Source organism: Xenopus laevis, chromosome 2L (genome assembly GCF_017654675.1).
Source record: "Xenopus laevis strain J_2021 chromosome 2L, Xenopus_laevis_v10.1, whole genome shotgun sequence".
NCBI classification, from domain to species: Eukaryota; Metazoa; Chordata; class Amphibia; order Anura; family Pipidae; genus Xenopus; species Xenopus laevis.
Genome location: NC_054373.1, coordinates 47,225,841 through 47,252,496, shown reverse-complemented (window position 1 = coordinate 47,252,496; position 26,656 = coordinate 47,225,841). Strand labels below are relative to the sequence as shown.

Sequence of the window (26,656 nt, the reverse complement as noted above, 5' to 3'; positions counted from 1 at the left end):
ATAATGTAAAAATATGTTTTATATAAATACTTATATCAGTCTGTGTGTTCTGCCCAGTAGGCTTTGACTAAAAGTATTTCCCTATTGTTATTATTATATTAAAAATACTATTTATAAAACAAGTACCTTTTACAAGGTAGGATTTATAAAATATATCATATATATAACTTTTGTCTCAATTTTCACAAAAATCAAGAAATTCATTAACATCTGCTCTCTTATTTTGTCAGAATATTTTCCTTTCCGTTCACCTCCCAACCACATTTTGTCAATTCAGGAGTTTCAGATAGTACAGCAGAAAGAGAGACTTTTTTCAATTGTTTTCTAATTTTTATGTTTGATCTTTTTTCTAAAATGAAAGTTTAAACGTTAGTGTTCGTCCCTTTCCGGTTTTCCAGTCTGTCAGCTCAGTAATCAAAGAAAAGGCTCTAAATTCTTACAGTTTGCTACATTAGTTTTCAGCAGCTTTTGTGGAACCTCAGCAATTATTGTATTGATTATCTCAGTTGCCTTTAATGAAATGCTGATTCTGCTCAGCAGGGCCAAATAGAAATATATCGACTAATGTATCAAAAGATAAAAATAGAAATATATCAACTAATGTATCAAAAGGTAAAAATAGAAATATATCAACTAATGTATCAAAAGGTAAAAATAGAAATATATCAACTAATGTATCAAAAGGTAAAAATAGAAAAATATCAACTAATGTATCAAAAGGTAAAAATAGAAATATATCAACTAATGTATCAAAAGGTAAAATAGAGATATATCAACTAATGTATCAAAAGGTAAAAATAGAGATATATCAACTAATGTATCAAAAGGTAAAAATAGAAATATATCAACTAATGTATCAAAAGGTAAAAAAATAAATAGGAAGCAATTGCAAAACAAAATGTTATTGCTGGTGTAATATCTAGAACCAACTGAATTTTAAAAATAACGTTTGAAAGTCAAAGAACTCCATTCTTATTGTATAATTTTACTGTATAAAACGGGTCTTTTGTTATCAGTTTTGTAAGTGTTTGCAAGGAATTTTAGCCTCTGAGAGATCTGCTTATCTTTCTTCAAGGGCAAAGTGTGGGAGAAAAGAAAGAAGGATAAGTATGCACAGAAAGCATGTCTCTGGAGTTTCTTTATATACAGTACATATATGCCACAAAGATATTTTGTCAGATAAAGGGTTAATCAGCCCGTGTAATCAACCCCTTTTTATCATTACAGGTAAACTAAATCTTAAATTTATGTGTGAAAGTCAATATAGGACTATGCTTTGCATTAATGTGTGTGACTTGCAAAGTATGGAAATATATCTGCGAGGTAATGATCCGAATCAAGTTGTCTCCCCTCCCATCTGTATAGCTGCAGTTTTAGGTAGATGCTTTGTGCTAGATCTTCATAAAACAGACAGTTTGAATTGCTATGCTTTGTATGCAGGAGCTGAATTCCTGCAGCTGTCAACTACCTGTATGTACATCTGTTTTTCTAATGACCAAACATTGTTTCTCTTTTAATGTATCTGTTCGTGTTCTGTTCCAGACAGCAGTGAATATATAAATTAAACAGTGGAGTCAGTGCCATAGAATGACAGCCATAGAGCAGTATAGCAGTATATTTTATATTTACTCCCCCCCCCCCCTCCAGAGATCGCTACTTGAATAGTTCTGGAATATCGTCACATGCAGCAGGTCTGTAAGGGCAGAGACACACGCGAAGATTCAGGGAGATTGTCGCCCGGGGACAAATCGCCTTTTTTATCGGGTGACTAATCTCCCCGAAAAGCCTTTCTGTCTGCTAGAATCTAAATCGTCGGCGGATGGCACTCCGATCGCTTCGTTTTCCAAAGTCACCCAGCGATCAGAGTGCCATCATGCCGGCGATTTCGATTGTAGCCTGCGGGAAAGGCAGTTTGATGAGATTAGTCGCCCAAAGAAGAGCTGTTTTCTCTGAACGGCTAGAATCTAAATCACCGGTGGGATGGCACTCAGATCTTCGTCTGAAGAAGAGGCGATTTCTCACCGGGCAACGTATCTCCCCGAATCTTTTCGTGTGTCTCCTCTACCTTAAGTTGGAGAAAAAGATCTTTGAAAAACGTTGTAGCTTTTGCTATACATAACGCTTTCAGATCCAGAACTAAATTATGTCTTCGCTATAGTGAAACTGTTCACATAGGGCTGCAGCTGTGGAATTAACCGAATGTTTCCTTTTTATTATTCTTTTAACCGAAACTGTTAACATATCTGAGATGCACTGGTACATAGGTTTCTGTTTTAATTCCCACCACCTTGTTTATTTTTAACTCTACGTGTAATATATGTATAACAAATAGCATCAAAAACAATTTGATATCCTGATTTGGTTATGGTATGCTTAGCCTGTTTTTTGAATGTTATTCATCTGTTGATTTGCATTGGGACTGTAAAGGTAAAAGCTGCCGACAGACTAAGAGGCAAATTCACTAACCGGTGAAAATTTGCCATCTCTGGCTTTGCACACATCTCAACACTTCTCCAGGCGTAAATTTGCCTGGACAACGCTAATTCACGAAGATCCGAAGCTGCGCACAGGGTAACGAATGCTGGCGAAGTTACGCTAGCGAAAATATGCCAGCAGTTTGAAGTTATGCTAGCGTTGGCTAATTTGCATACAGCGTGCAGTTAAAGTACAATGGCCGTACATGCTGCAGCAAATACATTACACTACACAAGGCCAGAGAACCTTAATAAAATTATATAGAGGTGTTCTATTGCCCTACACATGTGCTCACAGTTTCGTTTAGGTGCCATATGTTATCAAATGTAGGGGGAAGGAGGGTGCCCCAAAAAATTTTTTCGATCTTTTCCAGCCTATCACCCTGTAAAAATGAAAAGACGCCAGCGTTTTTTGGGACTTAGAAAAATTTTCAACTTTTTTTTTGAGGAACTCAACTCTATTGCACTTCGCCTGGTTTGAGGTGGTGAAGGCAAGTCTGGCGATAGAGGGTAACGGTCAGGAAAATCAAAACCTTAGTGAATTTGCATAGTAATGCTCTTTTGCCAGAGCTAAAATTCACCTGGCGTTAGAGTGCGAAGTTGCGCCAGAGTCTGTCTTCTTAGCGAAGTTGCGCCAGTGACCGTTTCTTAATCGGCAGAGTGCCAAAATGATGTCACACTGGTGAATTTTCGACAGCATTAGCCACTTTGCCCTTTCCCCCCAAGTCGGCAGCTTATTGGCCTGTGTGTAGAGCCCCCCGACAGGCTTTCCCGATCGATATCTGGTGGAAAGTTGGCCAGATGCAGTTTGAGCAGGTTAAAAAATCCACCGGATTGCGGCCGCATCTTTTTATTGTCCGGCGATCCACCGTCAGTTTGGCCTCTGTTCTGATCCGATCGTTGGGACCTAGGGAATCGGGTCGGCCCAATATCGCCCACTTCAATGTGGGCATATCGGGGAAAGATCCGCTCGTTTGACATCGCCAAACGAGTGGATCTCTACGTCTATGGCCACATTTAGTCCAACTAGATGTTTCGCTGCAATATGATCCAATTACAAGTGGCTAATAGCAGCATACATGAGCTTAGTCTCAACTGACCAGTTGACCAAGAACTGAATCTAACACCGACTAAATTTAACTTATTAACTAGATTTTAGGTTGACAGGTGTTTTCTTAAAAAAAATTAATAAAACCTAATGTAATATTGCATGGAAATCATTTTACATCTGGGCCTGTTACACCTAGAGATACAAAATGCTTACAAGCATTTACATTTTCAATGTTTAAAAAAAAGTCCCCATGCGTCAAGTTAACGTTGCTTCTAGAAATAGGAATATTTAGGCCACTTCTCTGCAAGGTGAAAAACACTGGAGAAGAATATGCACTGTGTGCCCTGATTCAGAATACACTCACTATTTCAAGGGGCTTTTCTCTGCTTATGTTGTTATGTAGCTTGATGGTGGAGTGGACTGACAGCAGCCAACCTAGGAGTGCTGGAAATAGAAATCCGGCCCTGTATTTATGTATTTGTCATTCCCTACTCGTTGTTCTCGGTCTACAATCGTGTCTCAATACATACTGCTTACTTTCATTTAACTTTGAAACAATATTTGAATTTGTATTGGCTGGACCATCATCATTTATTTATATAATTCCAGCAAGGTACACAGCTCTATGAATTTGCAAGAACACAGAGTTACATGTATGGGACCTGTAATCCAAAATGTTCGGAACCTGGGGGTTTCCAGATAATGAATTTTTCCTTACTTTGGATGTTCACACTTAGAAAATCATGTAAACATTAAATAATCCCGTCAGTCTGTTTTTTTTTTCTTCCAATAAGGATTAATTATATCTTAGTTTGGATCAAGCACAAGTTACGGTTTTATTATGATTTTGGAGAAAAAGGAAATCTTTTAAAAATCTGGATCATTCAGATAAGAGTCTATGAGAGATGGCCTTTCCATAATTCAGAGCTTTTAATTCTGTTTATAACCAAATTGGTGGTTATTGACTGCCCACCCTTGCACGAATTGTGTCCTATAGAACAACGGATCTCACTGAAAACCAGTTTTTTGCATGTGCACAATGCCCTTACAATGACTTTGCAGACTCTCTTATTTGTGTAATGACTACTTACCATCTAGATCAGGGTAGTCTGTGTGGCTCAATTCTATTAACATCTGACCAGATTGGCTTGATGTAAAATAGTAAGTTAGGTTGAAAAGACACCCGTCCATCAAGTTCAACCTTTTAAGTCTATATGTAACCTGCTTAAGCTAAACCCTAAAAATAAACTTGGCTAAAATGCCATTTTATATACAGAATTTATTGCACCAGCCTAAAGTTTCATCTTCTTAATCTGTGACACTCGCATACTCAGTGGGCTCTGAGCAGCTGTTGAGAAGCTAAATTTAGTGGTCGTTGCAAATTATCAAGCAGAAAATGAGATTTGCCTGTAATATAAACTGATGCTACAAGGCTGATTATTAAATTCTGATGCTAATTGCACTGGTTTCTGTGCTGCCATGTAGTAATTATCTGTATTAATTACTAATCAGCCTTATATTGTGACATTTCTATTTTATGTGTACTGTATATTGTGAGTGGGTCCCTAAGCTCAGTAAGTGACAGCAGCACAGAGCATGTGCAGTGCAGTAGAAAAGAAGATGGGGAGCTAGTGGGGCATCTTTGGAGACAGAACTTAAAGGCCCCCATACACGGGCCGATAAAAGCTGATGACAGACCGAGTCACAGCTTATTGGCCCGTGTGTGGGGCCATCCGACCGGCTTCCCCGATCGATATCTGGCCGAAAGTCAGCCAGATCTCGATCGGGCAGGTTAAAAAATCCCGTCAGATCGCGGCCGCATCTGTGCGTGTATGCGGTCCCGTATTGGATCCATTATGATCCGATCGTTGGGCCCTAGGGCCAGTGTTCAGATAAGCCCAATATTGCCTACTTTAATGTGGGCATATTGGGGAGAGATCATCTTGTTTGCCAACAGCGCCAAATGAGCAGATCTCTACATCTATGGCCACCTTTAGTGCTAAAGGGTGGTTGCCTTGGGCTGGTACAGAAGCCCAAAATATAATGTACAACATTTCTAGCTACTTCTTTGGTTCTCATTTAACTGCTAGTTAATCTAGAGGAAGGCAAAAAAAACCAAAAACATTTGAAGCCTCTACAATTTGCCGCAGAGGGGGGAAAAATTCCTTCCTGACTCCAAAATGGCAATGGGACTAGTCCCAGGATCAACTTGTACTATGAGCTATCTTCCATAACGCTATAATGTGTATTTGCATTGACTGTGGGAAAGCAGGATCTGATCATTTTAGTCGCGTGTACAAACAGGCTCACACAAATCTGTGCTGAACAGAACGGAAGTGAAAATCTAAAGTTGTTGCAGCCATCGTTTACTTTCTGTTCTGCTTACTGTAATTAAAAAATGCCTGGATAAACTTAATACCATATGATTTAACTGACAAGCACTAATTGCTCTGGATCAGGCCAAGAAAAGATGAATACTGTCAAAAACCACAAGTCAGACAAACTGATTCTGCCGAAGTCTGACACCGTGTTCCCATGTACAAACCAGTTTTTACTGGAGTTTTTCCAGCGTCAAAAGAAAATCCTTGCCTTTATTTTTATTTCCTGTCAAGCTTTCTTATTTTAAATGATGTGCCTTTGATGAGAAAGGAATTATTCATTTAATAAATCCAAAACTTATTTAATTACTAAAAGACTGAACGTTTTATATGTGGTTTCAGGATATGTTTTACTTTTCAGCCTACCTTGCTTCTTGGGTGTATTGAGGACTTATTGCACATTAATCATGTTTTATATTAATAGACAAAGCCATCACCAAGCACAAAGTCCCCCTCTTTTCTAAACAAAAATTGTTTGCTGTGCAAATATGAGAATACTATGGGTAATCGGTTATCATTATCCTGTCTTTTAAGAAAGTTAAGAAAAAAATATATATGCGATGTGTTTAACTATCCACAAATATGCACATGTACATTGTGTTGCATTGTTTGAATTTAAGGTGGAGCAACCTCAGTATTCGTGATGCCATTTAGTAGAAAATCCCACCGTTACCTTTTATTCAACAATTACCCTTCTGATGTCATACATATTCAAACCTGTATTCTGTAAAGAAGGGGGTGAAGGATGGCGTGGTTAATACAATGTCTACCTCCATCGGGGATTGTTTAACATGGAAAATCCTAATATTTTAAAAAGATTATTTTGGTTTTTAAAATAATTTATGTTGTATTTTAACACATAGTAGGGTAGTAGACACATTGAAAGGACTAGTAGAATCAAATAATGAAAGGGTATTGTAAATTTAAATAAAATGCATGGTTACCTCATTATGGTAAAAATCATATAATTATATAAATAAGCTGCCTGGTAGTTATGGAAGCAGCCACGCAAGTTGAAGTTGGGCTATAGAGCAAGTTTTTATGCTAATTTGGAGCTTTCTAAATAATGGGTTTCTGGATTATGGATCTCATACCTGTGGTAGATAACAGCTGTGTAGAATGCAGTCATTTTAGTTCTTATGCAGGAATATGGTCAAACAGTGGTCAAATGTCACATGAATGGTACTGAACTATAGAATGAAAACTTCTCTCATATGAGAGGGACTTGAGTACCAGATACACATTTTAAAATAGAAATATTTATATTTTACTGGTCCTTAAACAGAGGCGGGACAGGTAATATTAGATTGACAGCTCAGATATTTAAACACCTTTATAACCGGTATGGATGCTTTAATGAAAAAAAAACAATTTGGGTTCCATGTTTAATTTACAGACGACTTTTGTTATACAGCTTTTTATGTGTAGGTGACAGGTCCACTTTAACAAATAATATTTATGGAGTTTGTGTCCTCCATTTTCTATGAGGCTTTGTCCTGATTTTCTATGCACCCTTTAAAAACATATAGGCAGGTAAATTGGCACCGGGTGAAATTGACCCTACTATGCATTGCATGATAGGGACATCACATAGATCGTAAGCTCCACTCGGGCAAGAACGTATGTGATTGAATAACCGCTTCTGTAAATGCTGCATGTAAAATAAGGGCCTTCTCTGCTGGCTTGATCCGAAACAAGTGAAGCCAACACACTAAGTGGAGAACATACATATTCCATGCAGAAAGTTCTGTGGGTAGAACTAGCGCCAACTCTCCAATATAGAAAGACAGATTGGCTGTACCTTCATTCTGTCTTTGTAGTCCATACTTTGAGCTAATATATAAAATATGCCCCTGTTTCCCCTTGTGTTGATGAATATAAAAAAATTGTGCAAGGAGTTAAAGGTGCTTCTGGAGGCTGTTCAAGCAGATGGAAACTCCTGGCCTGGGCTCTCAGCGCCATGTTTTACAGTAGCTGCAACAGGGTGTGGGCTTGAAGCATCTTGGATTAATTTAGAACTGGTGAAAATAGAATACAGCTGTGCTCCCAGCATGTTTTGATGGATTTTTGCGGTAGCTTTCAATAGTAGCATGTTTTGGAGTTATCAATGAGATTACAAGCTGACTGTTTATAAAGGGAAAAGTATTTAAACATATACTGCATGTATTCTTTAGCCTGCTGTTCTATAAAAGGCTAAGGGACGTTATTTCTACAGAAATCCATTTTTCAGTTTTGTCTTAAGCTGCAACCACTATAACTGTGATCACCAACCAGTAGCTCTCGAGCTTTGGTTATATAAAAGCCACATGTTCTGCCAAACAGAGCCTCCTATAGGATTCCAGTCCACATAGGTGCTACCAGTAGCCATTCAAAACCCATATTTGGCACTCCCAGGAACTTTTTGAATGCTTTTTTTGCTCTCGTTTTATTACATTTAAATGTGGCTCATGGAGAGAAAAAAAGGTTGGGACCCCTTGCACTACAAAAGTTCCATTGCTGAACTTTTTTTTTTTTTTTTCTGTGCATGTTCGTAGGATGGCTGTTCTTAATGTATATTTGAATTGTGTTTAAGACTTTTTAAAGTTCAGTGTTGTATATTATTGTTCAAGTAGGATGTTAAGGGGCACAATAAACTGGACTTGTGTTTAAAATGTATTCTATTCCTTTGATAAAAAAGAACCCCTTCCTACTCAGCTCCCTTTAATAAGGAATGTCTGATTACCTTCTTCAATTGTAGTAAACATACACAGTCAAGACAACTGATGCTGTAAAATTTGTACTGACAAGTTGGTTGGTTAAATTCTTGGAATAGGTTCTATGTAAACGAGCTCCTCTCTTTCCATCTGCAAATAACTAGTTAAGGTGGAGTTCATTATAAGTGTTAAATTCAATTTCTAATAAAAAAACCGAAGCTCATCCAGTATAAAAATTGACCTGGGTTCAAAGCCCCAGGTCTGTCTCTAGAAGGGTCAGCCTTCTCCACACATTTAATCAAACATTATATAGATAGTTCACACTCACCGATGAAGGTGGGTGGCCCAGGTGCAGCGACCCGAACCCGTAGCTTATGATGAGATGCAAGGAAATCCTGAAATGATCACACTCTCCTGCGATGCACCAATTCGGATAAAATTAGATCTTTATTCCATGAGTTAAAAACAGATGTGCTAACGCGTTTCGTATCTAGATATAATTTATAGGAATGTCGGATGTTGTCAAAAGCGTGCATACTGTCGGATGAAGACACAACATGCATCTGACAGTTGTGTCGTGACCGATGCACGCTGCAACAACGTCCAACATTGCTATTACCTTAGATTTGGCGCATCCGACGTAACGCCTGCGATTTGTCGCGCCAGAACAAAAGGTAGCAGATGTCAAAACGCCCATGTAGTTCTACCCTTAAAGGACAAGCAAAGCAAAAAATAAATGTTGTAACATATGCAATTCCACTCTTAGAAATGGCAACTAACATCAATTAAAGTCTTGGCATACATTCTCTTTGTGTCAGTGTTAGCTGCCAGATTGGAATTCACCCTGTGCATGTGCATAGAAAGCGTAGAGTACATCTTGTTGAATCAGTGAAGGTAAAACACACACCTTTAAACATTTAAATAGGAGGATTTTATTTGGCAAAATCTTACCGCGTATGGGATAGATAAACCAAGAAAAAGAAAAACCACTGTTATGCCATTTTAAATTGCAAATGCTGTCTTGTATCTTCTTAGGTATGGAATTAGGTATGGAATTTTCCAATGCATACAGTATATTCCAGGCTACTTGCTACATGTAAGATCTAATGACCCCAAATCCTAAAACCAAAGCCTAAATACGCAAACATTTTAAAATATGTAAATGGTAATAACGTCTGTCTGTTAATCAAAATCATTAGTGTTAAACGCATGTTATCAAATTGGCTTCTTAAAATTTAAAAGGGTGTGGTTCTTATTTGTAAGTCTACTTTTAGTTGTTTCAGCAGTGACTCATGAGTGTCATTGAAATGAAATGAAGTATAATTGTAGCTCCATAGATTAATACAGGCTTATTGGCTTTTGGTAAATGCATACAAATTTAGGAGTCATACATGTTTTTAGGAGCCAGAGGGCAGGCGACACCCATTTCCTTAACTAATTGATTGAGTCGTCTTTTCAGTTGTTCTATAAACATACGTGAAAAAAGTTACCTTGGTAGTTAGTGGGTATCCTCGAAATGTAGCTCATTTTTATTTCTAGGAACTAGTTTCCTCAAAGGGGAGTAAAAAAATGGATTGATGTTGACTTACTACTTAGAGTGCTTCTCTGAGCTATTTTGTATTTTACACAGTGTTTTTTAAAATATAGTAGCAGTTTTAGATTGCTAATAGACTTTTGACTCTACAGCACTTTGGGGTTAACTGACTATACAATATGTGCATAGGATCATTTACACTGGTGTCTTCAATAGAACATTTATGTAAATTGCTCTAAGGACCACTCAGATCAAGTTTGAAAACTTTGCATCACTTTTGTTTTTGGGCTTATATCCCCTTTAATGTTGCACTCTGACATATCAGTGTTGTGGGGGAAAGGGGGCAGGGCCAGGGTGGTGCTGGTTTTTCCCCAGGCTGTTTATTTTTTGCCCCAAATGCATATCATAGTTCTACTATGCCTCCTAGTGTAATAATATCTCTTCAGTAGTTCAGTAGTAGGAACATTCTGCATGCAACCTAGTTTTGCACAATTTAGTGTCATCAGCAATATATCATCAAACAGAGAAAGTAGTTAGATTGCTAAACTTTAGACGAGGAACAGGTTCTCCACAACAGCTTTGCGCCAACTTCTATATACCATATATTACCACTATTGTAATCTATTTTGCAGCCAGCCTATCCAAGTACAAATAGAATGTCTGAAGTCCAGATTTCTTAATTTAATCAGTAACTTTATGTATGGTATGGTATGAAATGATTTCACCAAATTTAAGTTAATCACATCCACTGCCATCCCAGAATCTAGGTGTATGCTTGCCTCCTCATAGAAGTCAATTATATTTGTCTGGCAGGATCAATTACACATAAATCCATGCTGGCACATACTTAAAGTGTTTTGATTTGAAATGTATTCCAATATTTTTCCCAAAGGTTTCCTGCCACAGTCTATCTAACAGGCCAATGGATCCCTGGCTGAGAATGGGATTCTTTGTTTGAATAATGACACCACATTAGCAATTCACCAATCTCTTGGTGCAGTGCCAAACATGAGAGAATCGCAGAAGATTAAATAATGTGCTCTGGCAACCACACCACTAATCTCCTTTAGTACCCTTGTATGAATACTTTCAAGTTCTCTGACTATTACATTGGGTCCATTATAAAGGAGGCCTTCATTAACCGTTTTCTTTACTGTACTGCTTCACTTGTTTACTATTATTAAAATCTGAATGCGTTTTGCTCTTCTTAGCAGTGCCCTTTTTTATTTTCAATGTTTACATGCTTGGCAGTCTCATGGCTAACTGTTCTTTTAAACAGAAGGTAGTCGGCACAACAACACTTCAATTCTCAACATAGTTCACTGGCAAGTACACAGGGTTCAGAATGGAACAGCAACGCTTGTCCATTGTAGAATAAAAATGCCTCTATTACATACATATATATCAACGTTTCAGGCCACCTTTGGCCCTTTATCAAACCAAATATGGACCGAAATGTTGCTGTAATTCCCCAAAAGGTTATGCAATAAAGGCATTTGTATTCTTCTAAGGACAAACGGTGCTGTTCCATTCGGAACCTTAAATGTTCTTTTAAGCCATGTATGTTTTGCTTTGTGTGGTCATTAGGGGAATGTACAGAGGTGTACAATTATTTAGCATCATTTTGAAGACATTCCATATACTTTCTGTGTTTATTGGTATTAACGGTCTTTCTCACAGTTGTCTCTATAAAATAATCACAAAGGAGTGTTTGTTCTATTTAATTCCAGCTAAGTAGAGTAGGACAATGTATTTTGGCAAAAGTTGCCCATTAATCATACATTACTTTCAGTTGTGTGGGTTTCGTAGGGAAAAACGTTGCACTCTGCGAAGACAGTTCCTCATGTATCCTTGATTTCCTTTATTGCAAAGAGCAAACCATCTTCTGGCATCTTGTTGCAAGGGTAGTAAAGTCACAGCAGGAAATTATTTTAATAGATCAAAGGTACCAAAAGAGGAGCCTGCTTCCCTAGTTGGGTGGAAACCGCGCCTATGTTTTATATTCTAAAGGTTCTGCAAAAGTACAAATTTTTTCTCATAGGGACACATTAGTTACACATTCATACGTTCAATTGAAACACACACACTAAAATTCTACAGAAAGATGAAATTCTGTTGAATGACAAGCACTGGCAAGCTACACGGTACCTCTAAGACTATATAAAATATGACAGGGCCTTTCACTTTCTCATGATTCTTTCTCTGAGCTCAGTGATTTATGCAGTATTGAAGAGGTTTTTATGACTGTCTAGATTTACTGTTTATAGCATATAAAATGAAATTTCCTGTGCATATCAAGCACTTTGACAGTATTAGAATGTCCATCTTATAACCATCATTTTCCATTAAATGAGGTACGAAACTGTTGACTTCAGGAAATCTGTATGTTACAATTTTGATCTGCAAAGAAAGGTTGGGTATAGTAGAAATGAGCAGACTGGAATTTGGGCAGAATAGCAGTGGGCTTGCTCCTTTGTTACAAATAAACGGGGCAGAAAGAGTGCAAGTCAGGAGAATATTGGTGGTTACATTTTATCCAGTAACAACTCTTTGTAACATATTTTCTCTTTCACATTTGTACTCCAAAGATTTTATAACTCCAAAGCCAAGCTCAGAGCAGTGAATAGGTGTTTCCTCTTTAAATGGATCAATGCATATGTGTTGTTTTTGGTACAGGTAGGACCTGTTATCCAGAATGCTCGGGACCTGGGGGTTTCTGGGTATCTTTCCATAATTTGGATCTTTATACCTCAAGTCTACTAGAAAATCATGTAAACCTTTAATAAAATGAAAAATAAAAGGGGGTCTCCAATGAGTAGAGTTATTTCTCACCAGTGCACCAAGAAAGGGGAAAACACTTTTTACTTCCTTGTTTTCTGACAAAAAGTCACCAAATTTTCCATATATATGCAAATTAGGATTTGGGTTCGGTTTGGCCGGGCAGAAGGATTCGGCCGAATCCTGCTGAAAAAGGCAGAATGCCGAACCAAATCCTGGATTCGGTGCATCCCTAGTTGTTACTGAGAGCTAATTTCTCATCCGTGTATTGTAGATTTGCATAACCATTGTCCTTCTATTAGAAATTTCTGCTGCAATGAATTTATTTGTAAGGTGCAAATGTAGCTATTGGTAAAAACACAATATATGAATATTTGGCACACATGCAGGAGGGACCGAAGAAGACTTCTAGGTACTGGTGAAAAGAAATACTCCGAAGTTAATGGGAATTGTGCAGTCTCCTTGTCATTTATACTGCAGGCTGCAACTTTTTGTGATGACCTATAATTGCAGTTGAAGTGCAATTATAAAACTATTAAAACAGAGAATCTGGGCAGTGGCGTAACTAGGTGTTATTGAGCCCCACAGCACATTCATTTTAGGGCCCTCACATATCCAGAGATTGCCCTGTTTTACCAATAAATGTTGCAATTGCTCATTATTTGGGCTCCCCCGCAGCCACAGGGTCTGCTTCCTCTATAGTTACACCCCTCAATCTGGGTGTCCAAGGCCTGATGAAATATTTTGTAATTAATGCAGACACATTTTTCTGTAACGTCTCCCCATGCTGTGTTAAAGTCATACATCATTTCTCCCACAGGATGACTATGGGCAATAAAGATTAATGGTATATATTTCTGCATTATCATAAATACACAGCCAGTGTATATTTTCCTTGAAGGAACCTGAAACTATCCTTCCTTTGCTTTCCTAAGCAATGTCAGATCTTTTAATCGCAAGCCTGCCTGCTGACTAAATATGCCTTTGTATTGTATCAAATCTTCTTACTGATGAACAGAAATCCTGGTGATCTGTGCCGAGTTGGCAGTAATTGGAGCTTAACAGGATGTCCGTTTAGACAGGAAGCAAAGACTCAACTGCTGTCAATAGACTCTGTTCAGGTCTGTGTCTTCAGATCCTCCCACAACAGGCACATGAAGGAGTTGAAAAGTGTAAGGAAAACAAACACATCACAGTTCTGACAGAAAAGCCTTTTGCCCAAAACTGTCTGTGACACAGCAAATTAAATCTCTCTAGGAGCCGCTGAGACTGCGACATAGAAGAAGTTAAAAGCCCCATCACAAATACCTTGTTAGGTAAAATTAATATCTTACATGCCAGTCCTGATATGTGTTTTGTACTATTCTCGTTGCTGCTAATCTTACAGCATAGCAACATGTCAATAGATTTCCTGGACAATGCTGTAAGTATGATGCCCCCAAACTGTTATATAGCTACAACTATCCCAGGATCTATAGTATCTAAAGCGAGTGTGTTGTAGAATTTGTACAGGAAAAAATAATTTCACAATCTAAAGAACCAATAATATCAATAACCATAAAAGTCAACACAATAAACATATTTTGACACAGGAGTCCTGTTATTGTTAGTGTTATTGTGCTTCGTTAGTGGGACCTTAGTTAATAAATATATATATATATACACTTTATTCTCTCTCTCTCTCTATAGTGAATAAAGTACCCCCTCTTGTAAATTATAAGGATATTATACGTTACCGAGGAGTTTCATAACCATATAAAAACACAAGGCCGAACTCCGAGGTAACTTCTAATATCCTTATATTTTGCCATGGGGGTACTTTATGTATTATAATACACAAGTTTCAGTGAGTCATGTGAAAGAAATGACATCAGAACTCACCATTTATAACTGATGACATCAGAACCCACCGTTTATAAGGATATAATTTATAAGACATTCATGGCTTTTGTGTATTATAGCCCAGTTTTTTGAAGGGCTGTCCGGGTCAAATTCCTAATTTGGAAAAATGGGCAGGGTTTCCTAGGATTTACGTGGCGAACGTGTGCCACGCCCCCACATCACAAACCCGACCCCATTATGTCAGCCCCATCACATCACACGTGCCCCCCTGCCCAGAGTTCCACCGCTCAGAAGGTGGCAACCCTAATATATGTACACATCATGTAGACTATTTTTAAATCCACATTGGCCATTTTTATTCATTTTCCCTGTGTTTTTGGCCCTGTAATAATATGCTATTTGAACTGTTCCAGAATAAGTGGTCATGAGCATGTACACTTTGTGATCTTCCCTAAAACCAGTTAGCACGTCCTGTGCAATAAAACCTGATTATTTTGATAGAATATCCTAACCACCAACATTTAGGGGCAGATTTAGCAGCTGAGTTGTGTTTTCCCAAAAGATGAGTTTTTTGGATGTAGTTTTCAGTCAAAAATTAAAATTTTTGGGTTAAAAAAAAAAAAAATAGAATTTTCCAGGATTTCATGAAATTTTTTTTATTATACCCCAAAGCTGGAAATAATTTGAATCCAAAAATACTCCAGCTAAAACCTGTCGAGGTGATGTAGAAATCAATGGTAGAGTTCCCTTGAATCCTTCATGATGTTCAGGTTTTTTTCGGTCGTTTTGCGTTCGATTCACTGAAAGATGCTCAAGTGCTGAAAACTTTGTCACAACGTTTGTACACTCCTGTTGGCATTTTGTGGCCAGTGTGCGTGGTTTGCCTTTTGAGTAAGAAATTGCTTGCTTGTCTGTAGCTAAAACTTGTCATAGTGCTCCCCTGTCATTGTACAGAGATGAAGGAAATGTAGACTCTAACCAGTATGTAAATATTCTAGCTAGTACCGGTATGTATGATGGGTATGAGACTGCTCTAAAGGCACTCGGCTAAGAAAAAGATCTCCAGATTTTTTGCACTGCGGACATAATAAGGTTTTGCACCTGAAGACTTAGATTAATGAATACAATAATTTAATAGAAACAGCTGGATTTGATGAAACAGTCCCTAAAGACCCTACAAATATATCTATATGTGTGTATCGAGAATTAGCAAGAAAAGCTTCAGGGGCAGTGAAACATAATGACAGCATCATGCTCTTTGACTTGAGTTGTGGGTAAGGATGCAGCTAATACCCAAGGCCATATTACATGCGTTAATGCATCCTTTTTGTATTATAGGTCTACATTCTTAAATTATAAACCGACAACATAGTCAACAGTTCTGTCCCCGGCTGCTTGGATCTACCACAATGTTTGTATTTGTTTATTAGCACCAATTTGACTGCTCAGGAAATAACCGTATGCAAAGTTTGGCAAATGATGTTCAAATTACACTCACCAAAGCAGGGACTCACACCACCTTCCCTTGTGGCTATGTTTGCAGCTAGCATGCTACCATGCAGATCCATCTATCTCCCTGGCTTTTACAGTGGTCCCCAAATTTTACTAGAATAACTGTAGCATACGTATGTGCAAAAAAAATGCAACATTTTTTATTAAAAAACCATAGCAAGTTGGCGTAAAATGTTGTGACAAGCAGCAGCCCCCTAGTAAACAAGTCTCCCAATAATGTAAAAAGAAAAAATCCTCCTACTTCGACATTTGAAAATGTTGGATATTGTGTCCCCTTGCTGATGCTTTCTTTCCTTGACAGAGAGAACTCGACACAACAGCAACAGTATTGGCAAACAGACAAGATGAAAGTGAACAATCCAGAAAAAACCTTATTGATCAAAGTCGGGAATTCAAGAAAAACACTCCAGAGGTAAGCTTGTGACAATGTGTTCAAAACATTCATTATACAGGTTTGGGACCCGTTATCCAGAATTCTCAGGACATGGGGTTTTCCGGATATGAGATCTTTGCATTATTCGGATCTCCATACCCTTAACTACTAAAAAATATTTTAAACATTGATTAAACCCAAAAGGATTGTTTTGCCTCCAATAAGGATTAGTTCTATGTTAGTTAGTTACCATCTAGTACAAGGTACTGTTTTTATTATTCCAGAGAAACAGGAAATCACTTTTAAAATTTGGGATAATTTGATTAAAATGAAGTCTATAGTAGATGGTCTTACAGTAATTTTGGGGATTTCTGGATAATGGGTTTCCAGATAATGGATCCTATATCTGTGCCTATAACTGTGTGTATATATGTAGTGTCTATTGCCAAAAATAGATTTACCTGCTCTGCAGGCATGTGTCTTTTCAATAAGAATTGCAAATGTTTTGAAAGAAAAGCATTAAATCTACACCTCATCAGCATATATCCACTGCCATGTTCTATTGTCTGTCTAGTAGTTTAACTGGTTAAGAAACCCTGTATATAATATTTATACTTTTTTATTACTATTGGACCTGGATGACTCATTATTCAAGTGATAGTGACACCTTTTTCATAATACCATTGGTATGCCCTATTTTCTGAATATGACACTTGTCTTTTCTTGGCCCAGCTCACTATGGAGACTTACGTGATTCAGGTTCCTGACACTTGCATAGTGGAAAGTGGGCAGTTGCCAACCGTAGCATGCTCCTTAGTGAGCTGGTCATTGGCATATATTTAGCTGCACCACTGAAAATCAACCATTTTCAGAGATTAAAAAAAAAAAAAAAACCTTCCCCAAGACGCATGTTCCCGTGTCGTTTTAAGGTAGGTAATGCCCGGTAAAAAGTACTGTAAAATAGTGCAGGAGTAAGCACCACACAATACTCGTATCTTTTAAATACTGAGAACATTTTCATCTGAGAACATTGTTGCTGCACAAACATTGAAGGTTTGCTATAGATTACTGGTCTGTTGCATGCCGCAAAGCTTTCTCTTATATGCTGCAATGTTCCAGATTGACTGCATGCACCTGGAGTGAAATACACAAGCACTTGATACTTCTTTTTTTTTTTACTGTCTGGCACTTGAAACCTGTTTTTTTATTTGGCTAAAAATGTAAAAAAAAAAAAAAAAGAAAATAAAAAGGAAAAGTATAATCACTAGGGGTATTAGGCACCCCGGGGAGGTGCTCCAGTTTGCTGAACACTGCTGTATGAGTGCCACGTCACCATATTCTGTCTTCCATGGATCCCATGCTGCCATTGTGCTGATATCCAGTAGCTTAAAAAGCTTAAAATTTGACTTTCTGTTTTACTGAGCATGTGCACCTGGCCCAGGGATGTACAGTGATCCAAAAGTAGAAAGATGATGTTTACATGGTGCTGCAATAGTACCCATGGCAGAGCAGTTTTTGGCTAACTGGAGCATTGGGCCTGGGTCTCAGGGAAGGGATTAAAATGACTGGGGGAGGGGTGCCTAACAAATTGGCACCCCTGAGTAATTATTGGCACCCCCGAGTAATTATACTTTTCCTTCTCTTCTAACATTGAATTTTAAATACGGATGCACCAAATCCAGGCCTTTTTCAGCAGGATTCGGATTTGTCCGAATCCTTCTGCCTGGACGAACCGGATCCTAATTTGCATATGCAAATTAGGGGCAGGGAGGGAAAATGCGTGACTTTCTGTCACAAAACAAGGAAGTAAAAAAATGTTCCCCTTCCCACGCTAATTTGCATATGCAAATAAGATATGGAATCGGTTCGGTGTTCAGCCGAATCTTTCGCGAAGGATTCGGGCCAATCCAAAATAGTGGATTTGGTGCATCCCTAATTTTAAATAACTGTAAAATCACTGGCACGGATTTACTGACTCAGGTGCAGTTGCCCATAAGGATCATTAGGCAGTTTGTTTGGTTCAGAAAACAAAAGCCCAGATCTGATTGGTGGCTATGGTTAATGGAATTTAGCACCTATAACTATAAATCAGCCCTATCGTACTTTGGCCCAGGGTGACCAAGATCCTGTTACAAGTGATGTCTCCTATGCTGAAGTCCTTATGACCTTGGGTAAATCATTTAATATCCCTACAGCTCAGACAACCTAAAAACATAAGCTTGCCACACAAGTGCCAAGGGCAGAGAGATCAATCTTATTGTCTCAGTCGGAGATCAGCTAGCTGTTAGTGCAGTATACGTTCATCTTGTGCTTCAGTATAAGCATCAAGATAATGATGATGGCCAAAGTCTAAAAAGCATCCCGGTCACAAGATGGGCTCCCTGAAAATATATTTTTACTTATTATTATGCTTAGATATCAGTGCTATAAAAGTCAGTGACTTTGTACAGTGCTCTTATAAATTTTTGTAAGCATTGTTCCCTTGCCATATCTACTAGTCTTTTGCAGGAAACTATTAACAATGCCAGTTGGCAGTTAAGATGTTAATGCTATTGGCACCCTGGAGACATTATGCCTTCTGCCCTTGGATGCTCAAACGTTTCAGCTGCAACATCTGGTTTCCTGTTTGTGCTGTTAAACCGATATATTTTTTTTATAGACTCTGAGCATTTTTTTTAACTTTCCCATGCAGGCAAAGAGCACAAAATATGATCATTTACGTTTTGGACACCTCCCAAAAAAAAGATACCGTTGGGTTAAAACTCTTTTTATATCAAAAGCATTTGGGATGTATTTGCCTTTAATTATGACCATTAACATTTATGTTGGGACAATTATCACACGATAAAATAGATAAAAGTGTGTGTGAGCACAAATCTAGGTCAGGGGCTGAGCAACTTATCCCCCTGTCCTACGCCAATGATAGAGAAAACAGTCTGGCATGATGCCATTTAAATTATTATATGGCAGTCATGCACTAAAACCTACTAAATGCAGAAAGCTGAAACCATGATTAGTGCATTAATCACATTCCTTATTGGTGTAATTAACCATGCTACTCTGTTCTCATTATGTCTTCCTGCTAATCACAGGGCATTAGAAATCATGAATATTTCTTAACATAAACACCCTCTATATCACAAAGCATAATACACTGGTAACATGGCCAAAATCTCCCAATAACTATGGAAGAGACTGTTGAAAGGAACAATATTGCAACATATTTATGCTTCTGGAGAAGTAGGCTAGAAATTATGTTTGGGGTTCTGTGCCAGCCCAAGGTGACAACAACCCTATAGCAGTGAAGATCTCAATATGTACCCAGTAGATTGTCTTCTTCTTTTCTACTGCTTTGTCTCCAATGTTAATAAATACACCCCTGAGTGTCACTGACACACAGATCCAAGATGGCATGCTCCTGTGTGAAGCTTCAAAGGCATAGATCATTACTGCTTACAGGGCTTCTGAGCATTTCTACCCATATTCAGTTGTAGCCTTTAAAATCTAATTTTATGATAAAGAACTGAGTTTCAAAGCCCTATGATGAACTGTATATTTGTGTGGTCTAATCTTCTTCTATTTGGGAGCAGCTCACACAGAAACTTGGTCAAAAACGCCACGTAGATTTAATTTTCTGTATTTTCTACCCGAAAACGGGTGAGGAAAATCTGTTGTATTTATGATTCTATAACGACGATTACAGTGGAAACATTTCATTCTTCACTGGTTTCAGGACAGGCTGTGTGGTGTGAGGGAGGTGCCTAAGTCAGCGCTTACCAAACAGCCTCCTAGATGGAGCGGTAAGACAAAAGTCTCCACATGCATGCACATGCAAAAGTCTCCCCCAGTCATGTGACTTGTGCCTGCACTTTAGGATGGAACTACTTTCTGGCAGGCTATCTCTCCTACTTAATGTAACTGAATCAGTCTCAGTGGGTTGTTCTTAGATCTACCAGGGAGATGTTATCTTGTGTTAGGGAGCTGCTATCTAGTTACCTTGCCATTGTTCTGTCACTATCACTCCAACTTGCAGTGCAGCAGTAAAGAGTGACTGAAGTTTATCAGAGCACAAGTCACATGACTGGGGGCAACTGGGAAACTGACAATATGTCTAGCCCCATGTCAGATTTTTTGATCTTTTGAGAAATGTTTTTCAGTGCAGAATTCTGCTGGAGCAGCACTATTAACTGATACGTTTTGACAAACACATATTTTCCCATGACAGTATCCCATTAAGTTAAGCTTTCATTCTCATTTAAACATTTGGATTATTTGGATAAAATGGAGTCTATGGCAGCCAGACTTTCATTAAATTCACTAATTCAGAGCTTCCTGGATTACGAGTTTCCGGATAACGGATCCCATGCCTGTGCTAGAAGCATTTGAGAGGTCAGCATAACAGAAATGGACAACCTGGACTGCCAAGATGTACGTGCAGTTGTAATCATGAGTCTTTTAATTGCAAAATACATGTTACAGTGCTTTAAGCAATTGAGATTGAGGTGCATTTTAGCTATCAAATATGGGTTTATTGTCTTTCCTGCTCAGCAAGTGTTTCAAACACATAAAAAACAATAAATCACATTATTTGGGATCATACTCCCATAGAATCCAAAAGGTAATATTTATACAAGTCAAATTGTGCAAAAGGCACACTGAGCAATACTTTGTTAAATGCACAATATCATTAGAAATATCTCTTAAATGCATAAAATGATTTCCTAATGCGGGTTGCTAATGTCTGGGGCAGAGGAAGAAGGAAGTTTGCAGGTAAATGACATAACACATATAAATATATATTAGCCTATAGAAGTTCTTTTAAACTCTTTCTATACTTAATAAATGCAATACATCATCTTCCATATAAAGTGGCCTTTTGCTCTTTGATTTGTTAATGGGTTCCTTTTAATATAGCCGTGTGAAGAGCCTTTGGAGAATTTATTCTTGTTAGGTTATGAGAGGGCGTGACATTAAAAACTTTGTGTCACTGTTTTTGTGAGTGCAAAACCAGCAATTTCGTTATTTGATGTTGCATTACACATAAAACTTCTGAGCCATTGTCATTAAACTAAAACATTTATTTTGTGGATGGAAGCAATGTATAGCCTGTTGTGTTAAATAGTTTACCTTTGTTTGTATCTGTGCTTGCGTTGCTGAATTTATTCCTGATTCCTAATTATTCCTGATTTGGGCTCAGTAACAGAGCCAAACCATGGCAAGATCAGTGTTTCTACAGCAAATAAAACGTAATAACCATTTACCCATTACATTACATTATTTAAAAGTTGAATGGAATGTAACACTACTTTAAATGTAAAATGTATAAAGAGATTTCTGATGAGATAGGAGTATAATTAACTGCTCTGTTTGTATTTTCTCACATTTAAACCAACAATGTTACATGTACCTGATAGCTGGTGTTGAACATCAGGTATAATTAATCATTTAAAGGAATTGTTCAGTATATAAATAAAAAAACGGGTAAATAGGCTGAATAAAAAATGTTTCTAATATAGTTAGTTAGCCAAAAATGTAATGTATAAAGGCTGGAGTGACTGGATGTGTAACATAATAGCCAGAACACTACAGCTCTCTTGGTTTCTACTGATTAGTTACTGACTGACCAATCAGTGAGTTGAGGGGGGGGGGTCATATAAGCATACCTCCCAACTGTCCCATTTTTAGAGGGACAGTCCTTCTTTTAACAGCTCAACCTGCAGTCCCTCATTTGTACTGGAAAGTCCCAATTTTCTCTGCACTGAACAGGTAGACAAAGAAACAATGTTTCTAGCTTAATTGGCTTTTGTCTGAGAGCCCAGAACAGCCACAGCTGCAGATAAGATACATTTGTAACAATTTTGAAATAAGCAAATACGTAATTATAACAATATAAGATAACAGGTCTCTTGATTGAAGTTAGACTCACAGCTTCAAACTTTTATAACCTGCGAAATTTTGTAAAATGAACATGGTAATTAGGAGGTGTGGCCACAAAAATTGGTGTGGTCAAAAAATTTACCGCACTGCACTTTTTCCCTCTTTTTATTTCCAAAATGTTGGGAGGTATGATACGTGCCAGAACACTACTTCCTGCTCTCTTGGTTTCCACTGATTGCAAACTCACTGAACAGTTATGTCCCATGTGGCCCCCCTTAAAGACACTGGGGGTCATTTATAAACAGTGGGGCAAATTTGCATCTGGGCAATAACCCATGACAGCCAATCAGACAATTGCTTTCAGTGCCCAACTTGCAGATGGCTGAAAATAGCCAATTACTGATTGGTTGCTATGGGTTACTGCCCAGGTGCAAATTTGCTCACTGTTTATAAATGAGCCCCACTGACTAACTCAAAGTTAGAGAGCTGAAAAGCAGGAAGTTGTGTTCTGTTATGTTAGCCATCTGTTCACTTCAGCCTTTATACATTACATTTTTGGCTAACTAACTATATTAGAAAGATTTTTTATTTTGCACAGCCTATTTACCCCATTTTTATTTGTACACTGAACTGTACCTTTAAGTTTTGCAGTCTAGGCTTTAGAGCACTGATTTCATAGTGTTTAGGGCATGGCACACATAGCGTTTTGATCACCACTACTTGCCCTAGACCATTTCTTATTAATTTGAATGGGTGGGATCAGACAGCATGTTTTGTATTCCTAATTGCAGTTGCTGGAAGGCACATGCTGCTTCTCATTAAAGTGAATGGGAGGCGATCAGGACAAGTAGCAGCATTCTGATCACAGCCACAAAAAGCTTATAGACTTGACCTCTAGAAGAGAGTTTTTCAGCCATTGGCCCTTCAACAGCTAAGCACAAACAGAAAAAAATCTGCCAGTATATCTGTTTATTTTGCACATTAGGTTTCAAAACTATCCCCTTTAGTGTCAATGTTATTACTGTTTTATGTAAGTTGACTTGCTTACTCTATGCATTTTATGCATCATGTCTTCAAATTACTAAAGTAGAAAATTGTATCATAAAGAGGCTTTTTGGTTTTGGGTGCTTTACATTTTTATTAATGTTTCCATAAAACAAAATAAGTTTTTTTTCCTCTTTTTATATTTTTTTAACGCTGAGATTCTTTGTGCATTAACACATCCAGAGGGTTGATGAATATATGGAAAAATGGATTTGTGCTTTTACACCGTGTCTACAATGTGACAATAAATCTCCTTTTTTTTCCTTTTAAAATGTCTAGCAGCATGATTTATGATTGCCTAACATATTACTAAACTCCTGGTAGGTGTTTTACTTGGCAGAAACGGCATCATGGGATTTTGTAAACCTTTTAGTACCACTTTTTTTTTCGGTATCTAGTTGACTTTGAAATATATAGAAAAAAAATGTTGAATAGCGGAGTGATCTGAATATTTAACCCAGCAAAATGTCCCTTTTTTGTTTAGGTTTAACATAAAATAATGTTGCAGAGTTTTTATTTATATTTTTATATACGAGTAAGCTGTCCTCTTATACATAGGGCTGAGTCTCCTGTTACTATGGCAACAGCAATTCCAGTGCAAGAAATTTAGTATTGATAGCTCCTATAAAACACCAAGCAAGGTCATGTATTGCCAATGATATCATACTCATTTCATACTATATCATACTCATTGCCCTGTATGTGTCTTTCCCGCTGTCCTTTCTCCATCTCTTTTTTGCTCCTTCCGTAATGCTGTAACTGACGCACTACTGATTGGTAGAGACCTCCTCCAGTCAGTGAGCCAGTGTCAGAACAAGTGCAGGAATAAGCTGTGTCCCCTAATGGTGACCCAAACGTGCCAGAATGATTAAACTGGCAACCTGTTGTTAGTTATTCCTGATCTGCCCATTTGAACTGCATTACCAACATTTCATTACATTAGGTACAATTAATACTTAATCTTACCCAAATAATGATTTATTCCTTATAGTTTCATTATTTCCCCCCCCCCACACTGCCTGTAATTTATATAATAGAGGTAAAATATGGGATGAAGCTGCATTTTATAAACATTTTCATCAGTTGCTCCCTTGCTAAGCTTCAAATTGCTTATAATTACTGTATCGTACATGAGTGGGCGTAATTTTCTGGTAAACTAACCATTCTGTTCAGTCTCATTATACATAGACCCAGCCGCCTCTAATCAGATTCTGACATCTCTCCTCTCAACAGAGATCATTTTGCTGTAGTTAACACAAAGGCAAACTCTGCTTTCAGACTTTTTATTTTTTTTAAACAATCTCTAAACCACAAAGGTAACCCCAGATATTGTATCTTGATTTACACTGAAACCTAAAAAAAAAATAATGCCTGTACCTGGCTCTGTGCTACCATGGAATACATAATTAAGCTTCTTATTTCTTGCAATGTTTCAAAGTATCGATTACTGTGTTGTTACCAAAATGAATCCTTGCTTTAGGGGTGCCATCATAAAAACTGTGTCTGAAAACAATGTGCAAAAAGTGGGGTTCAGTTATTCAGAAAGGTTACAGGGACTTATCTTTGTACTTTACTTTTTTCCATTAATGAGAGGAAAACTCTAAGTCAGGGATGATTAGTTATCCTCTATTTGGAAAGCGTTGTAGCAGGCCAGCCCTTTAAAATTGTTTTACCTGTAAAGGCACACTGCTTCCATAGTATCTTAAACTGGCCATAGACGCAAAGATCTGATAATACGAATCGTGGATTCGTACGATTTTCGGACCGTGTGTGGAGTCGATCGGACAGGTTAAAAGATTCCTGTCGTCTGCGGGTAATATCTCTGTAATCGTGGGAGACTGTCACTATATTTGGTCGCACATAACTTTCGTACGATTGCTGTCGGGGGCAGAACATCGGGTCATCTGTTCTTTTACTACTTTATTTGATCTGAATGGTTAGTGGCAGGTCGGGGACATGGGGAAGTCCGATCGTACTTTGATCTTTGTATCTGTGGCCAGCTTTAGGTTTGCATGGTCTGTGGCATGTTAAACTCTTCTTCACTTGGTATGCCTCCCCTTAAATAGGTGGTTCACCTTTAAGTTAACTATTAACTTTAAGTTAACAATCACTATGTTATATAATGGCCAAGTAAGCAACTTTTTAATCAGTCTTCATTATTTATATTTTCTAGTTTTTAATGATTTGCCTTCTTCTGGCTCTTTCCAGCTTTCAAATGGGGGTCACTGACCCCATCTAAAAAAACATTCTCTGTAAAGATACACATTTATCGCTATTGCTACTTTTGATAACTCAATAAATAATTGAAAAACAATTGCAGAATGTCACTCTCTACATCATACTAGAAGTTAAATCAAAGGCGGACAACCCCTGCAGGACTTTCAGATTTGGTGCAGCCTTTTCCAAATAGAAAGTGATTATCCAATAGAAAGCCTATACAGCATTATGATGAAGTTGTCATAGAGAATTCTGGAAAATCTTAGGCCCTAAAAACCCATCCGAAATTAATTTAAACTGCATTCAGGCCTCCAGTTGGGCACCTTAGAGAGGCACTGCCCTATGAAGTTGCTCATAGTTTTTCTACTTGAGTTGGAAAGCTACCAAGCTGTTTAATCATGTAAATAATACTAAAAGACCAACCTTAAAAGACTTGGACCAATTAAATATTATGTTTTAGGTGTTAGATAAGACTTTACGTGAGCAAATTTAGCAGGTGGAATAGAAGAAGAATTTAAAGCAAATAAAGAGTGAGACAGGAGTAGAAAAGTCTAGTCATGAAAAAATCTGTATCCCTCTGAACAATGCTTAGTTTTAATTTGTGACACATATAAGGTTATGTAATAAAAGACACTAAGGTTGCCTAGGAGCAATAACCCCAGCAGGTAACATTTACTGGTCACCTGTTTAAAAGCAAAACTTGTATTGGTTGATATTGGTTACTGCTCCTGGCTAAACTTTGTGCCTTGTATTACACATGGGGCATATGTTGTGAAAACCTAATTATTATGCTATAGGATATTACAGGCCATCTCAAAATTCCTTAAATTCCATCCTCCGAATCCTATAAAGTATGGTAGGGCAAATTATTTTTCTGGATTTG

At 37.7% G+C, this 26,656-nt stretch overlaps 1 protein-coding gene across 3 annotated transcripts in view; it reads left to right on the top strand.

The window, feature by feature from the left end:
- Nucleotides 1–26,656, top strand: part of cux1.L (cut like homeobox 1 L homeolog) — a 248,213-nt gene that overhangs the window by 22,719 nt on the left and 198,838 nt on the right. For all 3 annotated transcript variants that reach the window (XM_018246296.2, XM_018246295.2, XM_018246294.2), the window contains exon 2: nt 16,564–16,674. In XM_018246296.2, coding sequence (XP_018101785.1) covers nt 16,564–16,674 — 111 coding nt within the window. The remainder of the gene's footprint in view (nt 1–16,563; nt 16,675–26,656) is intronic.